This window comes from Scardinius erythrophthalmus (genome assembly GCF_964197995.2).
Source record: "Scardinius erythrophthalmus genome assembly, chromosome: 1".
Lineage (NCBI taxonomy): Eukaryota > Metazoa > Chordata > Actinopteri > Cypriniformes > Leuciscidae > Scardinius > Scardinius erythrophthalmus.
Window position 1 is genome coordinate 57,443,876 of NC_138221.1, and position 20,212 is coordinate 57,464,087.

The 20,212-nt window shown below is 38.4% G+C and overlaps 1 protein-coding gene across 1 annotated transcript; it reads left to right on the top strand.

Annotated features, from left to right (window-relative positions):
• Positions 1–1,572: 1,572 nt before the first annotated feature.
• Positions 1,573–17,603, top strand: ndel1b (nudE neurodevelopment protein 1-like 1b). The gene is made up of 9 exons (XM_081354879.1): positions 1,573–1,730; positions 7,869–7,963; positions 10,334–10,487; positions 13,323–13,471; positions 13,664–13,800; positions 14,719–14,892; positions 15,166–15,257; positions 15,381–15,523; positions 16,304–17,603. The coding sequence occupies exons 2-9, from the start codon at positions 7,878–7,880 to the stop codon at positions 16,392–16,394; spliced, it is 1,026 nt and encodes a 341-aa protein (XP_081211005.1). The 5' UTR covers positions 1,573–1,730; positions 7,869–7,877; the 3' UTR covers positions 16,395–17,603.
• Positions 17,604–20,212: the final 2,609 nt, after the last annotated feature.

Sequence of the window (20,212 nt, forward strand, 5' to 3'; positions counted from 1 at the left end):
AACATAAAAGTGACAACTTTAACATGTTATATAAAAATATATGTGGGTTATTTTGAGCTAAAACTTCACATGCACAATCTGGGGACATCAGAGACATATTGTACATCTTGTGAAAAAGGCATTATACCACCCTTTTAAAGGGATAGCTCACCCAAAAATGAAAATTCTGTCCTCATTTACTCACCCTCAAGTTGTTCCAAACCTGTATGATTTCCTTTCTTCTGCTGAACACAAAAGAAGATATTTTGAAGAAAGTCGGTAACCATATGACTGATGGACCCCATTGACTTCCATAGTAGAAAAAAAAATAAAATACTATGGATGTCAATGGGGACCAGCAACTGTTTAATTACCAACCTTCTTTAAAATATCTTCTTTTGTGTTCAGCAGAAGAAAGGAAATCATACAGGTTTGGAACAACTTGAGGGAGAGTAAATGAGGACAGCATTTTAATTTTTGGGTGAACTATCCCTTTAAATTGTAACATATTTAGATATGTTTAGTTTGTGCAGGATGATGGTGCATCAGCCAATGTGTTTTAGGAAATAAATAGAGACATTTGTTTGTAAAATGTACTTTTTTTTTTCAAAGAGGCCATCTTATCCCAGTCCTGGGGTAAGTTAGCCAAAAAATGACTTAATTCTTGACTATAATTCTTATTAATATATGTATGTATTTGTTTTAAAGTGTCATCAATGTAAAATACTAAATAAACTATTCTATTTAAAATTAAATTTTGACCATTTAGTTGAATAATTTAATAACTGACAACACAAAACAGAATCACATTAAAAGAGATTTATCTGAAAGGTAAAATTACTCTATCACTTATGCAGGCATATGAATATTTAATTATTTAAGTGCTCATATTTTAATTGAAGATATGCTATAGCAACACTATGAAAAATGGAATGATTTCACTCAACTAACCAATAGGTTTTAATGAAAGCAAAGATGTCTTAAAAGTACATCTAATTCATGGAAATACAGAATAATAACCCCATTAATTACAATAATTATTACATTTAAAAATGATAACACTATTAACCACATGCCACTCGGGCCTTCTGTGGTGGCTCATCTTACCCCAATGATCTACTTTTGATCTTTTTACTTCAAAATAAAAACAACTTTTACTCCACAAATCTAAAAACATTGATGTGTCCACAAATCCCTCATTTACAAACAGACACACAAAAAAACTTTGATAATACAATGCCATGGATCATTATTTTTTCCAGAGACACAAAATTAGATTTGTCTGACTAAATCTCACAAATGTTGATCTTCAGATGAAATGACAAAAATATGTTTTCATGTATTATTATTATTAGCCAATTATTATTTCCAGGCAGACATGAACTTTACGTGAAGACCTAACGCGCCATCGTGTGGTGTGATTTACAGAAGAGATTTGGTCAATGGTAAAATGAAACATGATTCTCTGATCTTTCCCCGTTTTAAAAGCACCCATACGCGCTGATCGCGTCAGTTTCAGATTCAGAGGACCTTTACTACTATTTAATGTACAGTCTGTACCTCATAAACAAGAACGCGCCTTGCGAGCGTTTCACTGACGTTAGAATGACGCAAAGACGCGGTGCCGTCATCTTACCGGAAGTTGAAGAGGGAAATCAGGAGTCGCGTTGGCATTTGTATCAGCCGACGCTCGAGCTCAGGGGAGACGAAGCCGATCCTGTCCGCAGACCTCAGGAATAGGACATGAGAAGGTACGGTTTCATGACCTTTATGCTTTCATTTATGATAACAAATCCCACTCAAAGGGCGCTAATGAAATGAAAGGCTTTATAATTTAATCAGACTGTTATCTTAAGCTGTCATTCTCTGGCCACTGAAGACCAACAGTTGTTGAAACATGATTGTTTTTTTTTCAAGTGCCGGTTTCTTCTGGCGTACAGTCAAAACGCCTTTAACGATTCATATCGTGAGGAATTTAAACCACAGCTTATTGAGTTGTGATAGTAATGATTTTAATGGTATATAATAGTCTGTGTTGGGTTTTATTTTTAAACGTTGGTCAAATCCGCTGGCCTGCCGGGAGAAACATCAACCGAAATGATTCACGTGCGGTTTTCGATTCTCAACGAATCAACGGTGCGTATTTTTGCTAATGTTTAATATTAATTTTCGGGCTCATTGTTGGTTTTATATTGAGTGTTGACCCCTGGTCGTCTTCTGATTTGGTAATATGACCTCATTGGTCTTACGTCTTAACCTTAGCTAAACAAATTTAGCATTTGTTTGACAAGTCATGCACATCTTCACACAGATATTTGTTAGAAATACATGAACATTGTGTTTGGATTATTTACTGTTTAGATTATATGATAAGGTTCTTTCATCTGTTGTCATTTGTCTTGCAGTATAACATTCATGATAAATAGGCTATTAAAGTTATGTCTTGCACATCTATACAAATATTAATTGTACATTTTAATGTAAATGCAGCAATGTTTGTGCTCGTGTTCACAGGTTTGTGACATTGGGTTTGATTAGATTTCTAATGTCATTTCAGTCTTGTCATACCAAAAAAAAAAAAAAGTGATATAGCCTACTAAGTATTGGTAAAAAAGAAAAGAAAAGTAGACTATATTGACAGTGATGCTACTTGAAAGCAGTTCAGATAACTCAATGGAAGTACAGATTTCATCCCCAAATCATTTAGGATATGGCACATGTTTATAGTGCATTACTCAGCAGGATATGGTGTGGTGGATTGTGATTTTGGGAATAATGTCATCCTTTTCTGGCCTATCCTCTAGTCTGACTGTGTGTAAGTCACTGGCACAGAGTGTAGGTTGCGGAAAGCATCGCATTAGACAGGAACCATCCCACTGTCCTGGGGTGCGGGACAGGCGCTCTGTGGCCGGACAGATGGCCTCGCTGTCAGGAGTCAGTTTGGGAGGGGTGAGGAACTCTGCGTGGCGGCTTAAGACATTACAAATGACAACAATTGTAATGACATCAGCTTCGACTGCCTTCAGGAGAGTGAATCCCATTGGAGCCAAATTCTGCTACGTAGGCTAGTTTAAAAAAAACAAAAAAACACATTGATTGTTTTGTACAGGACAGGTGTGATTTCTTTAGCATGCTGTTTCATTAAATTAGAGGGACATTTCTGATTATTTTTAAAATGAATAGTTGTACTTTTCTGCTCAATCTGTTGTTTAATATCAAGTCCAACCAATAAATGGCACCATTTGTTGAGTCTCTAAAGAACATACCCAACAACACTACTGTGTTCAGCATGAAACTGTTTTCACAGGTCAAATATTTATTCAATTTATAGTTTGCCCTTTTTTATCATTTGACTCTGTACAGCCACCTACTCTCAAGTTAATGATGTGTAGCATTTTAAATGTAAAGTTAGACATAACCTCAAAGAAAGTTAGTGATGTAGTACTCGAGTCCGGTCTCGAGACCGATTTCTGCTTTCTCGGACTCGACTCGGACTTGTTCCTTCAAAGACTCGGTCTTGACTCGGACTCGACCCTTCAAAGACTCGGTCTTGACTCGGACTCGGCATAGGCGGTCTCGTCCCCATCACTAGTCCACTAGAATACATACCACTAGAAAAATTTAATTTGCTCTGCATGTCCTAACTATGATTAAAAAAGTCAGGGTGGGCTTAACATGTTGATGACAGAGCAGCATTGTTGAAGCAGTTTAGAAAAATAGGCAGAAGATGATGCATGTGGTAGGGATTTTTTTAATGATAGTAAAAACATAGTCCATATTAAGACGTTAAAGGCCGTGTTGCAGGTTTTTTTTTTTCATCGAATTTGTGCTATTTACTTGTTGGTAATAAACATTTAAACTGTTATCCATTGTATTTTATGTCGTTGGGTATCACAAAGCGGAATATAATACGAAAAAGTAGAGCGGTTTGCAACGACTCTCCTTTCCCCCACAATGCCATTACGTCACGTTGGGGAGAGAATTTACCAAAGCCCGCGGCCCGCATTGAGAGTGACTAGAGAGACGAGTAGCAGACGAGAGTATTCAGATAACGTTAGCGCAGATTATAGATAAATAAATAGATATAGATAGACAGACAGATAAATAGATAGATAGATAGGCTAGTATAGAGAGGTAGGCAGACAGCCAGATAGCATAACGTTAGCAATAGCATAGATAGCTAGCAGCTAGATAGATAAATATATAGAAATATATAACGTTAGGTAGATTGACAATGGTGAACTACTGTTTGTGCTGGGTGTAAAAACTCTGGATGCTGAGTGAGGCACGTCACATCTGGTGCGAGGTGAGCTCCTCGACCAGCGACCAAAACACACTCACTTCCCTACAGCACAAGCTTTCCAGCGCAGTTTCCATGGGACGGCACCGCCGGCGCCAAGACAAGCACCTGCCAAACACAGCGACAGACATGCGGCGGCTACGTTTGCAACAACATTTTCACCGGAGGAAGAGATAAACGCTTAGAAACACCCATATAGCTAGCATGATGCCTTCTATTTCTAGATGAAAAGAAAAAAAAAGTGTCGTTATTGTGCACTGCTGCTCGTAGACTAGCTCCAGTGCTCATTGCTGCGTTGTTAAATGATAGCAACTCACCAGAACACTTCACCAACTCTCCACTCATTCTCCTCGGACCATGCATTTAATTATTAAGTATTTACGACATTGTGGTGGCATTCAACTCGTAAATACGATCTATACGAGATGACTTTGAACGCACCATAATACTAGGCTGAGGCTACCTTTCCTCCACTTCTCCCCAACGTGACGTCATCACCGAGTTGCGTAAAAAAAACGTTAATACCAAAAACGTAAAAAAACTAGGCTTTAAGGCCATTTTTGGGACATTTTAAAAATGATATACATATTATGAGTGATAATCGACAGTGGTTGTTAACCTGCAACATGGCCTTTAAGACTGCTCCTCTAAACAATTCCCAATCTAGCTTAGTCTGTAGGCCTAACTGTTGATTATTAACTGGGGTGATATTAAATCATGAATATGAAAACTGACATGTTTTTATGGTCTTGGTCTCGACTCCTAAAGACTCGGTCTCGACTCGGACTTGCTTCCTCAAAGACTCGGTCTTGACTCGGACTCGACTGAATTTGAAAACCAACGTACTCGGTCTCGACTCGGACTCGACCATTCAAAAAGTCTCGGTCTTGACTCGGACTCGGCATAGGTGGTCTCGTCCCCATCACTAAAGAAAGTAATTTTAAAATTGTGACATCCAGGGCTGGAACAGACATAAATGGATTGGAAAAAACATTAATACTATAGCCTAAGTCACCATGAAATCAAAATGGACAATTCTTTTGTTGTGGAATATTGCTAGAGGTTGACCGATTGATTATTTTGCCGATTAATCGGCACCGATAACCGATTGCTTGAACAACCGGTTATCGGAAAAAATCCATACCCATAGTTTATCCTGGTTGCATCCATTGCTGCAGCGAATGAGAAGGGTGCGCTGTCATTATACAGTGCGAGAGAGACCTCTAGAGGTGAAATAAAAACTATCACTGACGCCTCGTGGTGTTTGTTTTGACACGTGAAACTGCCCTCAGCACAGAGCGGGACACTTCTATGGAAGCTTGTTTCCGCCACAGAATAAAACATTTTAAGAGATAATTGCGACTTTTTATCTCACAATTGCGAGTTTACATCTCGCAATTCTGACTTTATTTCTCAGAATTTCGAGATATAAAGTCAGAATTGCGTGAAATAAAGTCGCAATTGCGTCTTATAGGCTAAAGTCAGAATTCTGACTTTTTTTCTCGCAATTGCGACTTTATAATACGCAATTGGGAGATATAAAGTCAGAATTGCATGATATAAAGTCGCAATTGCGTGTTATAAAGTCAGAATTGCGTGATTTTGCAGAATTCTGACTTTATAACACGCAATTGCGACTTTGTCTCGCAATTCTGATGTAGACTCGCAATTGTGAGATAAAAAGTTGCAATTATCTTTTTTTTTTTTGTGGTGGAAACAAGCTTCCATACACTTCGATGCTGTGGCCTTTGTGTAGATATTTAAAGATGGCCATCTTTGAGCATGACTGTTTGGATTTATATGATTGTAACACTTTACAATAAGTGTCCATTTGTAAGTTGAGGTTAACTAAGGCTAATGAATTAACTAATTTTCATCATAAACTAATAAATTTTTACTTTTTAAAGTTGTATCTCTTGACATTACTTAATGCACTAACGATCAACTAACAAATGATCAAGGTAGGCTATAATTAATATATTAATATTTATTAATATTGTTTATATTAAAAAGTTCAGTACTATTTTATGTGTTATGTTTGTTTTCAATCAGTGTCCATTTTAAAAACTATTGGTTGATGAATCAAACATAATAGCCTAATCTTTATCGTTAAAATCGTCCAATCTCTAAATATTGCATTATTATAAACAATTAATCCATAATATTTAATCAAAATAACTTCCCTTCCCTTTTGCTGCGACATCTCATCTCTTCTCTGATGATGTGTTTACTGGCCTGAGGGCGGGATCAACATGTCACACACATCCACCAATAGGAAACCGCAACCATCTAATCAATTAGGCTACTGATGGACAAAATCAAGTCCTGTACTAAATTTTTTTTCTAGTTCAAGAATCTGTTTCACTCGGATATACGTCACAAGAATAGGCAAGAAAAGACTATCACAACTTCTGTTTCATGCCGACTTCAAGTATGATCATTGAAATCTTAAGTCAGAAGTTTGAAACCTGATGTTAGTTTGCTTGTTGTACTTACATATTTACAATAATGAGGGAGTGCGATAGTTTCACTTACTATTTAAATGTGCCCAATTGTATGCCTAGTCATTTGCAACAGGAATGTAGAAGGTATGGGAAAGCGCTGGGTCGCACCATGTGACACTGCTGAGAATCCGGAGAATTCAGAGATGTGTGGAATATTTGGGACTGTTTTAGTAGCAGAACGGGTCCATCTGCTACTAGTTTAGAGGCCCTGTGCTGAGCGAAACTGATGTCTTCGGCTCACTGCTGTTCATCGTGTCAGATCTAATGAGCGATTAGCCTACGTACTAATGACCTACGATAGGAATTAATTGAGTCAAAGTTTCTGAAAAACACTGGATATCTGTGCTGGCTAAACAAATGATTTGCCAAAACAAGACAAGGATGAAGAATGTTAATGAGACGTTGTTTTAGTCACACATGACTTATGGATGCACATAAACGTCTAAGTGTGCTAAATGTTTTAAAAAGGGCAATATCTGTAAACATTTATCTTAATCTGAGCAAGCTTTTAAGCAGGGATGGACTGCTCTGTTGTCCTACTGTGGTAAATGGTTTCACATGTGATCTATATGAAGGCTTATTTCATGCCAAACTGAAAATGTTGTGTTTTTCCCACCTCCATTTCATTCTAAACCTCTATTACTTTCACTATTTAGGAGACATTAGACAGAATGTCCTTGCTTTTACCAAACAATGACCAGTTAACAAAACTGAGACATTTCTGTCCCACCACTGAACGTCCTGCAACCAAAACTTTGAGGCTTGGAACGACATGAGGTTGAGTGAATGACATAATTTTCATTTTTTGGTTCAGCGATCCCTTAATTCTCTTTCGATATAGGACTGAAATTAAATTAGTCTGGTGTAAAAATCTAAAATGTCAAAGGCTGAACCTGAAAAACTGTGAGCTTGCAAACAAACCGCTTAGTGAACAAAACAAAATGTATTGGCCTTGTGTCAGATGAGGACACACACCTTGGGATCTGTTTGTGGGGTTGTACCAGGACAAAACTGCAGTTGGAGGTGCAAATGAACAGACTCAGTGTGTCTCTCAGGACTGCTCTAATTCCCATTTGCTTCTACAGGTCTCTACCATGGACACAGAGATGATGCCAAAATTCTCCTCAAAAGATGAGGAAATCGATTACTGGAAATGCTTGTCTCTCAAATACAAGAAGAGGTAAGCTAAAGTCATTAACTACCAGCCTAAATATAGCAACTAGCTGAGCTTTTTTACAACTGTGCAGTTTACCTTCTCATAAAAGCCATGGGGAGTCCACTGTTTACAAGCAATCTGGATTTTTTTTTTTATAGCCACATTATTTTAGTTAAACTTTGGCTGGCTGAGGCAGTAACGATTGTCTCTGTGTTCATAGTCATACCTACAATCACAAGCCCTGCAGGTGGTGAATGGCTGTAAATATGACTATAGCACTTTGTCATGGAAAAACAGAGAAGATGCCACAACACACTGAGCCTTTCACTGCTCCTGACAAAAGAGATGCACTGAAACACTGTGGAAATGCTCCACAGTTCCAGTTATTGTGTTGGGCATCTCACAATGTCATTTGTAAAACATGTAATGCTTGAAATATGATGTTGAGCTCTCGGTTCTGTTATAGTCAAGCTTGATTTCCTTTCACAGTGCTTGAAGTGAAGAAATTGGTTGATGTGATCAATTAAATAGCATGTGCTAGTTCTCACAAGAACAATAGTGGTGGGAAATGCATATATGTAGTGTCAGGCCCAAAATGCACTCAATGCAAGTACGTGATTTGCCTGCATATCTTAGACTACTCCTCTGAACCCTTAAGTTTGTTTCATATATCATTCTACAACCCGACAAATGCCGATTTAACGTTCACTCGGCTAAAACGGCCACCAAACAACGCTAACAGGGGAAACGCACTGATCCGACAAAACCTGACGAATGTACCTGTTGCCGTTGGTCGATCTATGTTGGTGCAGTTTGAATTAGCCGTAAATGTACTTGAAGATATTTAATTTTCTTTCAGTGTTTAAGTACTCTTTTAAACTTAGTTTTGCCTTGTAGTAGATCTTAAATAATTGTTTTAATAATCTTTTTGTGTTTTAAAGTGCACTTATTTTGGTGTGTTGACTTGCATACTAAAGCACATGTATGGCAATAAACTTTAAATGCAACATCAATCATTCACTGAGACATATCTGCAAAAGCAGGATTTAAAAGTATTGTTTAGGTGTTGTTTAGCTCAGAACGTGTTCTTGACTTGACCAAAAGTGGAGGGAGAGTGTCTCTGATCTAAAACTGAGCTGGCCGGCAGTTGGTGCTGGCTCTAATGCTGACCGTGAGTCTGCTGGTGGTCTCTGTCTGTTTCGCTCTGAACTCCTACACAGTTTCAACATGTGCACATGCTCCTCCTGGGCTGTGGTTTTACTGTCTCGGAGCCTTGGTGGAGCACAGGAAGTTCTCAAATCCCAGGAATTTCCTGCTGAGGAAGGAGCAAAACATGCTTTCCTGGAAATAGCCACACAAATGAGTCTGCCTTTTAACTCACTTTACAGAACATCAAGCCTTAAAAGACGCAAGCAAAACACCCAACCGCCCACAACACCCTGACGTCATGATTGGTGAGAGAACACCACTCACATTAACTTGGTTTATATGTGCCTTTGGGGTCGTTTTGTTTTTATTTTAAAATAGAAATCTTTTGAAACATTATAAATGTCTTTACCGTCACTTTTGATCAGTTTAATGTATCAATGCTGATAAAAAGTATTAATTTATTTTTTGAAAAAAAACTTACTGACCCTCAAACTTTTGAACAGTAGTGAGTAATACCTCCAAGATGGACTGACTGTGCATTTGAGCAGCTTCCTGTTGTGGAGTGAGTGTTTTGTGCTGAGGAGGCAGGCCGCACGTGTCTGGTATTTCAGGGAAGGAGGGAGGAGGTGACAGATTTAAGGTTCCCTCTTCACATTACACAAGGAGGCCTGAGGGAAGTGACCAGGGTTAAAGGGATGTGTCATGTCAAACAGCACCACATGGCTTCGGAAACGCAGTCTAAAAACAACCAGGACCCTGCATTCACTCTGCTTAGCTCATTTCCTGCCACCAGACCGCACTATTCATCTCCAGCCAGTCTCTGACCCCTGACCCCTGACCTTCAAGAGTTCAAAATGAACATTTGGCAGTGCAGATGCATGAAGTAGATATTTTCAACAACCGCATCATTTCTGGCCATGACATGCTCAGACTCACTATCAAACAACAGGAACTGCTGAATTCTTCTTTGTGATGTATGTTAGGTTACACAGTGTCGTGGATTTAACTGGGTGTCGCTTTTGGACCACTTTTAGGACCTCCAGTCTGAATGGCCACAGTCCTGAGTGACTGTAATTCATTATCTGATTTAGCACCAGCTGTCAAGGCCTAAATGCTTGTAGCGTGTCAGCTCTTTGTTGCAGTCTGGGTGTCAATTTGCATTGCATAGTTAATGTGATGAATGTGCCGCCACTGTTCCAGATGGCTGGTGACGTGTGATTGTTTTATATGTTTGCGTATCTGCAGTTGTCATGACGCTCAGGAGGAGCTGCAGGAGTTTCAGGAAGGCAGTCGGGAGCTGGAGGCCGAGCTGGAAGCTCAGCTGGGTCAGGCTGAGCACCGTATCCGAGACCTGCAGTCCGAGAACCAGCGGCTGAAGAGCGAGGTGGACACACTCAAGGTAGACAAGAGCAGGAATTTCCTCGCTCTTTTGAAAGGACACAAAAAAATCCAGCCAGGCCATTTGTGGAAACTAAGCTGTGAAATTGGGTTGTTCAGAAATCATTACATTATTGGAGAGAATCTCATAAAACCTGTCTAGCATGTCTAGGGCATATTTCATTCCAGTACATGCTTAAAGAAGGACATAGTAAATTATATTTTCCTTAAAATGAAGCCTATTTGGGATACATTTTTAAAACGTACACTAGCATTCAAAGGTTTGGGATCAAGATTTGTTCTTTTAAGAAATTGCTTTTATTCAGCAAGGACGAATTAAATTGATCAAAAGTGACACATTTATGATGTTATAAAAGATTTCTGTTTCAAATAAATGCTGTATTTTTGAACAGTCTTTGCATCAAGGAATCCTGAAAAATATTTGCACAAAATTATGAAGCAGCAAAACTGTTTTCAACATTATGATAATGTTTCTTGAGCATCAAATCATCATTAGAATGATTTCTGAAGGATCATGTGACACTGAAGTAATAGTGCTGAAAATCACAGGACAGAAATGGTGTTTTGATCACAGGAATAAAATACATTTTAACATATATTACAAAAAATATTTTAAATTGTAATATTTCACAATATTACTTTTTTTTTTTTTTTTTTTTATTAAATAAATGCAGCCTTGGTGAGCATAAGAGACTTTTCCCCCCAAAACATTGTCTTACCAACCCCAAACTATTTATATTTTGCATTGTTACATTTATTGTCTGAATTATTATGGTAAATTAATATATAATGTGATATATTTAATAAATTGTCATTTACCAGCTAAGTTCTCATTACAGTACTGCCAAAAATTATTTAAATTGTAATGTATATAAAAAAAAAATATTTTTTTCAATGTTTCTGAAAGAAGTCTCTTATGTTCATCAAGTCTGCATTTATTTGATCAAAAATACAGAAAAAAAAACAATAATATTGTGAAATATTACAATTTATAATAAAGGTTTTGAACTTTAAAATATAATTTATTTCTGATGCAAAGCTGAATTGTCAGCATCATTACTCCAGTCTTCAGTGTCACATGATCCTTCAGAAATCATTATAATATTCCAGTACTTTATGTACATAATGGTAGTATTTGTGTATTTCAGTTATACAGTTATATATTAGAATTATATTTTTATTCCAATACGGTAAGCAATTGTCCACACTAATACGTTTTGTTGGAGAATGGATCTTTTTTTCTCCGCCTGAAATATGAAAACGCCGCTTTTCACATTGGACTGTGAAAATGGGGGCTTTTGAAGACGATGACACAATTTTAGTCATATGAATCATTCATCCTAAAGCAAGAAGGTGGACAACGTCGTACCACAGTTATTTTGGCTGCTCTCCATTTTAATAGCATTGTTAAAGATTAATGTCAACTTTTTCTTAGCCACAGCAACAACAATTTGCTGCGACATATCAAAGAGGCAGAAAGTAAATAAACGCCTGACAGAAATGACACGTCGAAGCGTATTATGTTTTACTCATGCACAGTACATGGATGTAAGAAGTTTCAGTATGAATGAGATGCGCTAGTGTGGACGGAGAGCGTTTTTAAATGAAAACACTGTTTTCAATTGTATCCAGATTAGTGTAAACCTAGCCTGAGAAGAATGTGAATTGCAAAAAATAAATACAAATTTAGTTACTAGTAACCTAATGATGTGTTCGAGAGCATGAAGAGTATGTAGCAGGTGGACTTTGGGGAAATCAAATGCAACAAAAGTGTACAGTTTGGCCCTTCTGTGGATAAAAAAGCACCTAATGACGGAGATATCTCCACACCCCTTTAATCTGCACCTTTTATCTCTAAAAGATCAGCAGTGTAGCCCATGTGCTCAGTCAAGAACATCCCACAGTGCTGTGATGCAGCAGAGCCCAGTGTGAGAGCTGTCGAGGGTCTCTGTTAATCCCAAGTGCGCTGTAATTGGGTGTCCGGATGAAGAGGAAGAAAATAGACGGCTAATGGTTCAGCAGAAAAGTTCACTTATAGCACAGTTGTCCCTCTAAGACCCTGACAGAAATATCCTGATAATGGCTTGAGTTTAGCTAGACACTTGATTTATGCCGCTTGCTTATATTTGGGCAAGGTCTACTTACCCAAATAACATTTAAACAGATTGCTTGTGCTGTCCCAGAAAGCACGATCATTAACTGATCACATTCTCCAAAACATAGAACTAGCCTTTGCCCCACTGTCCTTGCAAGCGTCCATTCATTTTTGAAAATATAGGACACTCATTATTTTACCATGGTCCAAAACAATATGCTTATTTAGACTAAAAGAAATGGGGTGGATAAAGTAGGTTACCTACAGGAGAAGTCGGGAAGGTTGCCATGTGCACTGCCATTCCTCCTTTTCCTGTTCCTCATTTAAGGGATAGTTGACCAAATATTAAGACAAAAGCAAGTAAAACAAATATTGTTTTCTCTTTAAGAAACTGAGGCCGACTTTTCACCATTTTGCCACTGCAATATAAAAATAAATCCAATGTCATAAGCAATTTTCCAAATCAATGTTTGAGCTGCAGTTATTGAACCAGAACATCTCTGATTCGGATAGGATTGGGCTCTCTGTACTTAAGGCGGGAATGTCTAGATGTGTCATGTGCTCTTGATATGGTTTTGCCTTTTGATACAAGAACACGAAAGGAAAAGTAGTCCTGTCTTAAGGGGAATTCTTTGTTAGTATTTATAGCTGATATGTTTTCTCACCAGGCATTGTCAAAGTTCAAATAGTTTATGAGGGTTGGTGACTCAGACTTTGCCTCCCCTGTGTCCCTGACTGCAGGATAAACTGGAACAGCAGTACGCCCAGAGCTATAAGCAGATCTCCATGCTGGAGGACGACCTGGTCCAGACGCGTGGCATCAAGGAACAGCTGCACAAATATGTCAGAGAGCTGGAGCAGGCCAACGACGACCTGGAGAGAGCCAAGAGGTACACGACTACATTGTTTTGTCTTTCTAAACTATCTTTGCTCTGATTTGCTAGACTAGTTTTGTATAGACCGTTTAGAAATGGGACAAGACTAGCTTACACGTCACTAATGTCCAACAAACCCTGACCAAACTACATGGAGCGAGTGTTGTGCTAAAGATATATTTACAATGACGGTCTGGATTTGTGCAGGGCCACCATCACATCTCTGGAGGACTTTGAACAGAGGCTAAACCAGGCGATAGAGCGGAACGCCTTCCTGGAGAGCGAACTGGACGAGAAGGAGTCACTCCTGGTCTCAGTGCAGAGGCTGAAGGATGAAGCTAGAGGTAAACTTTACTACAGGGCTTGACATTTTGCTCACCAGTCACTGTGGCTTTCGGTTTTCCAAAGTTACTAGCCACTCAGCATTTTCACTGGCCACAGTTTTGACATGACTGCCATATAGATATTTTTAATATTATCTCATAGTTTGGATGCTATCACTTTAAGACCTGACGCACGGATCCATTTTACTGTTTACGTTCACTTAAAACATAACTGACTGTTTACATGAATACTCGTTAAGACCGGCATTTTGACATTATTGTGTGTGTATTTGACTTTAAGCGCAATGAGCAGCGGAAAAATAACTCCATTTAGTGCTGAGAGCCGGCTTTGTGCGCGCACTTTGAGCACAAAATCAGTGGGAATGAGTAAAATTATGTGCAATACGCACAATATTCCCAGCCCAAAATTCAAGCCGCCAAAGTGTCTAGTAGGAGTGACTGTGTTACACGCCACTGCTGAAATCCACCCGCATTTGGCAGGTTTGCGGGTGTTAATGTCAAGCCCTGCTACGGGACACGCCTCATTGCAGCACTGCAATTAAAGGCATGTAGCAGACACAAACTCATTGCTCAGCTTTTCAAGGAGATTAAGCAGAAATTATGACCAAGTTTTCTTCCCAATTGCAATTTATCAAATGAGGAAGAAACATGTAGGACAGGACTTGATTTTGTCAATTGGGAATGGATTGTATTGTAGAAGTGTACCATGTAAACTTACAATAGAAGTCAAGGTATTCTGGGCAGAAATCGAGACCGAAATCTCCACGGACAGGTTTTTGTAATGCCGACTTATCAAACAAACATGTTTTTCTGTGCTAATCAATATGTTTGCAGATGCTATCAAGTTGAAGAATTGAACAAAACATTCCATTTCAGTTTGTTCTGGTTTATCAGTGCAACATGTGCATGTTCACGTAGACTTGCGGCAAGAGTTGGCTGTACGAGAGAGGACTTCAGATGTCAGGATGTCGGCCCCCAGCTCTCCCACCCTAGACATTGATAAGACGGACTCTGCCGTGCAAGCGTCCCTGTCCCTCCCGGCCACACCTGTAGGGAATAAGACCATGGACCACCCTTTCATTGCTTCCAAAGGTTGGTGTTCTGTGTCATTGAGTTTATTAGTATCAACCAATAACTCTCACTTCTTAGCCGATGAACAGTAGAGGTGGTTTCCTTTGCATCCATTCAAAAAAATCTACTGAGTCTTTTCAGTGGATACTGTAAAATAGAAACATTTTCTTTTTGTTTTTATTTGTAAAATTTATATGTAAATGATATCAACATTGTATTAGCCATTGATATTCATGTTATTTTAGCAAACTCTTTTAACAGTCTGACTGATTATTTTATGTTTTTTTTCCAAAGGGTTGACCAATGGCTATGGAAACTCTCCCCTCACACCATCCGCACGCATCTCAGCCCTTAACATCGTTGGTGACCTCCTGCGGAAAGTCGGGGTAATTCCTGAATGCTTTCAATCCTTACTAAGATTTTTGTGTGATACCTGTATCCAAACAGATTCAAAATAAAATGAGATACAAATACTGATGGGAAACCATGGGATGTCTGTTTTTGTGCAGGCTCTTGAGTCTAAACTAGCTGCCTGTAGGAACTTTGCCAAGGACCAGGCGGCACGGAAAAGTTACGCCACAGGAAATGGAAACCTCAATAGCAACGCAACCAAGTTCTCTCATTCACTCCACACTACGTATTTTGACAAGACGTAAGTGTTTGTATTGCTGTTGTCATAGTAGTAGTATTGTTTTTTGGTTCTTATTCTCCAAGTAATGTCTAAATTAAGGTAACCAGATTTCTGAAATGTAAACCAGGGACATTTCCTAGTTCAGTGGTCAAATATCATTGAAATCTCACTTATTATATATGAACTACAAATATGGGGACAACACGCTTTTGTAAATTTTGCTTTTTAATTGTTTTGGTTTTCATTTATTATTCTAATAATTTATAATTATGATGTTTATTTAAAAATATATTTTTTAAATTGTACTTAATGTTTTCATTTTCACAGACCGTAAATATACTGTATACAGTAATTTAGCTTTTTTAACTCTACAAATGTTATTTTATGTTTGTGCTTTTGAAAATGGATCTTTTCTATAATTAGGGTTATTATTTAGCTTTTTATTTATATGCTTTCTGCAAATGTAGTTGTTGCAAGTGTAATTTAGTTTATTTTTGTTTGTTTTTTTGTTATTCATTTTGCGGTATACTTTCACCGTGTGTGTGTGTGGAACCCTGTTATGTAGTACATATAAACAGTATTAATTTAGTTACTACCATGAAACCAGAAAACCTTATGTCCATTTTGCATACTACAAACTACCATGAAACCGATAATGGTGTCCTCTGATCACGTCCAGGTTAAGTGTGTCATGGCTAAAGTAGCGTGTAGCTTACAGCCCCCTCTGTTAGTGAAAATATTATTGGTGAAATAATGGTATTTTGTGTTTATTGATGTTTTGCTCGTGGCTGTTGTTCACAGGACTATAAATGGACTGGACCCTGGTGCCCTGACCGCCATGGCTTCCCCACGAGCCGTGTCTCCTCCCGGCATGCTCCCTCTCAGCGTGTGACAGACGTTCCACCTCCACACAAGCTCGGACACATTGCGGAAATGGAGAGGACACTCGAGAGAGAGAGAGAGAGAGAATGTGTGAGTGTGTGCGTAAGAGAGACTGAGATGACGTGCCTCGAGCGCGTCTTGACAGATACATGTCAGGCGTGGGGGGGGGGGGGGGGGCGTTCCTGTGAGCGTCCCGCGTGGTTCTCTTGTTCTCACGAGTTCTCACTTAAAGCCAGCAAAACGACAAGGGTCCGAATCGGACCGCAGCTTCAATGTGAGTGTTTTTAGTGAGCCGCACAATTTAAAAGATGTTTAGCAAATATACAAACGATTAAAAAGAATGAAAAGGGATTTTCTTTGAGATGAACCTCACTGTGTGTTGTATGAGTGTTTGGGGCATGTGTGAGATATGAACGTCCCCTCAGCCTTGATTTACATGTTCAGTAAAGGGTCTTAATGTGGAGGTCAGCAGGTGTTTAACTAGAATGAATACAAGAAAACCTTCATGTTACAACACCACTTCACCTACCTTTAAAAGCCCCTTTAATGAATTATTAGCCCAGCTGGCTGGACACCAGTCTGCTTAATGCAACCTCTCTTTTAGGGCTTCAAAATGTATGGATGTTTCTGTATTTGCCACTCTGTACTTCCACGGTTATAAAGTGATTACTGTGTAAGATCTCATGGTCATCATCACCCTGTATTGACACACAAACTGCTTTGACTGTAACTCAGTCTCTGTGCAATGTGACCGTCGTCACAGAACTTTGTCGGTGGTTGTACGAACCTCATTTCTATCCCATGTGCCTCTGGATCTGCTGGTGAGTTTGATATTCACTGTTTATTTATTTCACTCATGGAACGGAAGCCAACTTCTGTTTGTCACAGTGTTTAAGTTCAGTTAATTTATGCAAAGCTTCAACTTCAAGTATAGGAGCACTTGTTAGTGTTTATTTACCCCTTTGAGTCTTTTGATTTCACACGCACTTTTGTCTCGTTATATTTCATGTATATAGATTTGTAAACATAGCAGCGTTGCCCAGTAAAGCCTGTAGATACTAAAATTGGGCTGATTTGCTGTTTAATTTATTTCAGAAACGTTATGGCATGTTTTGACACAAGGATTGAATTTTACATACTGTGCATTGGTTTAAAAGCATATATCAAAATGTAAAATTGGTTGTCTAATATGCGCAAATAAATAAAGGGATACATTGAGTGTTGAGTTAAGGTTTCTTTAATAATCATACAGTAAACTGGGAAATTCATGAAGTTGTACAAGTGTGATCAAGTCATCAATGTTATGCAATATGGTGTACTTTTGCCTTCAGAAATGGTTGACTAATCTATAGTTTGACCTATAGTACCCAAGCTGAAACTATAAGACGCTTACTATAGGATTTAATGTAGATACTTCACAAAAATCCACTTTTCGTTTACTGTATAATCATGGTAACAGGGTTGACATTTTAAGAGAGTGACCTCCTGACAGACATTTAACCATTTCTTGAGCTCTGTAAGGAAGGACACCTCATGGAAGGATGTCAATATTTTATTTAGATTAGCTAATTGTTGGAAAAGGGTGGAAAGGTAACAGGGTGGACACAACCTATACTGTAAAAAACTTAAATTTGATACCCCTGATGCACTCAGATTCATAGGTTATCTCATCTATTCAATTAAAATGGCCGCATGGTTTAACGGCAGTGGACTATGTCTTTGTCCACCTGGTCATTTGACCAGATAGCTTAAAATCTAATGATTTATGTGTGAATTTAACCTTATCTCAATATCTTACCAAAGATTACAAAAATGGGCAAATTAATTCGTTGAATCCACTTTCATGAATCTAAAAATTTGTCACAAAGGCTTTATAAATGGTTTCCACAAATTCATTCTGCTCGTGTTTCATGATTGATTCCCTTTGTGTTCATCTGAAGAGATGAAGTTTTATACAGTGGATATATAAGTCTCCTACACACCACTGTTAAAACAGCTGCTTTGTGAAGTAAAAATTAAAACAAAGATTAATCCTATCAGAACTTTTGCACCTCTAATGTAAAAATTAGACAAGCACGTATTAAAGGTTAGTTGGGATTCGCTTTTGAATGATTCAGTATGGCCTGAGAGAGTTTATCTTGCACAAGTCACAACATGACTGCCCTCTTGTGGTTCATAGAGACATTATCTGCACAGAGATATTTGCTCTGCTTTGGAAAACCCCTATCCTTTATTTGACCCTCAGTTCAAGTTCGAAAACCTACACAAGCAGCCAATCATAGATAAATAGTTAACTCTTACACGTACATCTGGTCTTTTCGGTTCTCTCAGATTTGAATACTGACATTTTTAACACTGAACATATTAGTGTTAATTGTCACGATACCGGAATTTCCAACTTTGATATGATCCCTTGAAAAATATCTGTATTTGATACCACGGGGAAAACTGCCATATATACGATATATATGGCAGTTTTCACCGTGGTATTGAATATCTATTTTTTTTTTTTTATCAAAATTATCAAAACAAATGTGTGAGAGACAATTTATCTCACTATTTTGTTGATAATTTGGGTAGGCTAATTTTGTTGTAATAACTTAGGCTACACACAGCACAAGGAGGCTTTATTGGAATCATTGAACTAAAAAATTAAACAAATTGCAAACGATAGCACAAATAAATACAATAGAATGAAGAGACAAATGAAACAAACACAGCTTTAAGTTTTTCATGATGAGTCGACCAGTATTCGGGTAAGAAATACTATGAGAGTAATCAAATGTAAAATAACACTGGATGGTTTCCGTTGTAAAAATTAAATGAGGATTAATTCTTGCAATTAAAGTTATCAGTGTGATTTTTCTGTCTTTTCTTTTATCAACATGACGCTTTAATGCACAGATCCAATATACTGTTACACAACATGCCTTTTCTCTCAACTATTTACGTCATACTATGGCGGCATAATAATGTCAATAATCGCGAGAGGGAATGAGATCCTGGCGAGAGGAAATGAGATCCGCGCGCGCACATTACTTTTGCGCGCAGAATTTCTCTGCTCGCGCGAGCAGGATTGTAACCCGCGAGGAGAAAACTGTGCTTTGAGCGCGCGCAGAATCCCATGTACATCTCATCCCATCATCCATCTCTGCTGCTCGCGGTTAATCTTTTTGGCAGTAGGTGGGCGGATCCAGTCGGCATCATTTCACTACACATGATTGGTTTGGTCCTGTCCTCTGTGATTGGCTGTACCATTTCGCTGTGTGCCAACCGCCAATAAAATCCCATGAAGAGAGATTAAAGGCTCTTCCCTTGTTGATATTTCTGTATTAGCCTATACATTCTTTATTCTAATATTCTGAGATATAGAGTTTTGATTTCCATGAGCTGTAATCATTGGCAGAACTATTCAGATAATTTACTTAAGTAAAAGTAATATCACACTGTAAAATTAAAAAACATGAATGCAAGTATTGAGTATGAAGTAGAAATAGATGTGTAAAAACTCTTTGTACAGTAAAATGTTCCCTGTCAGTCACTAGTCAAGTTGTGTAATGTGAAACCATTAAACCATTCCGTCCTTCGGATGAGACGTAAAACCGAGGTCCTGACTCTCTGTGGCCATTAAAAATCCCAGGATGTCCTTCGAAAAAGAGTAGGGGTGTAACCCCGGCATCCTGGCCAAATTTGCCCAGTGGCCTCTGTCCATCATGGCCTCCTAATCATCCCCATATACTGATTGGCTTCATCACTGTCTCCTCTCCACCAGTAAGCTGGTGTGTGGTGGGCGTTCTGGCGCAATATGGCTGCCGTCGCATCATCCAA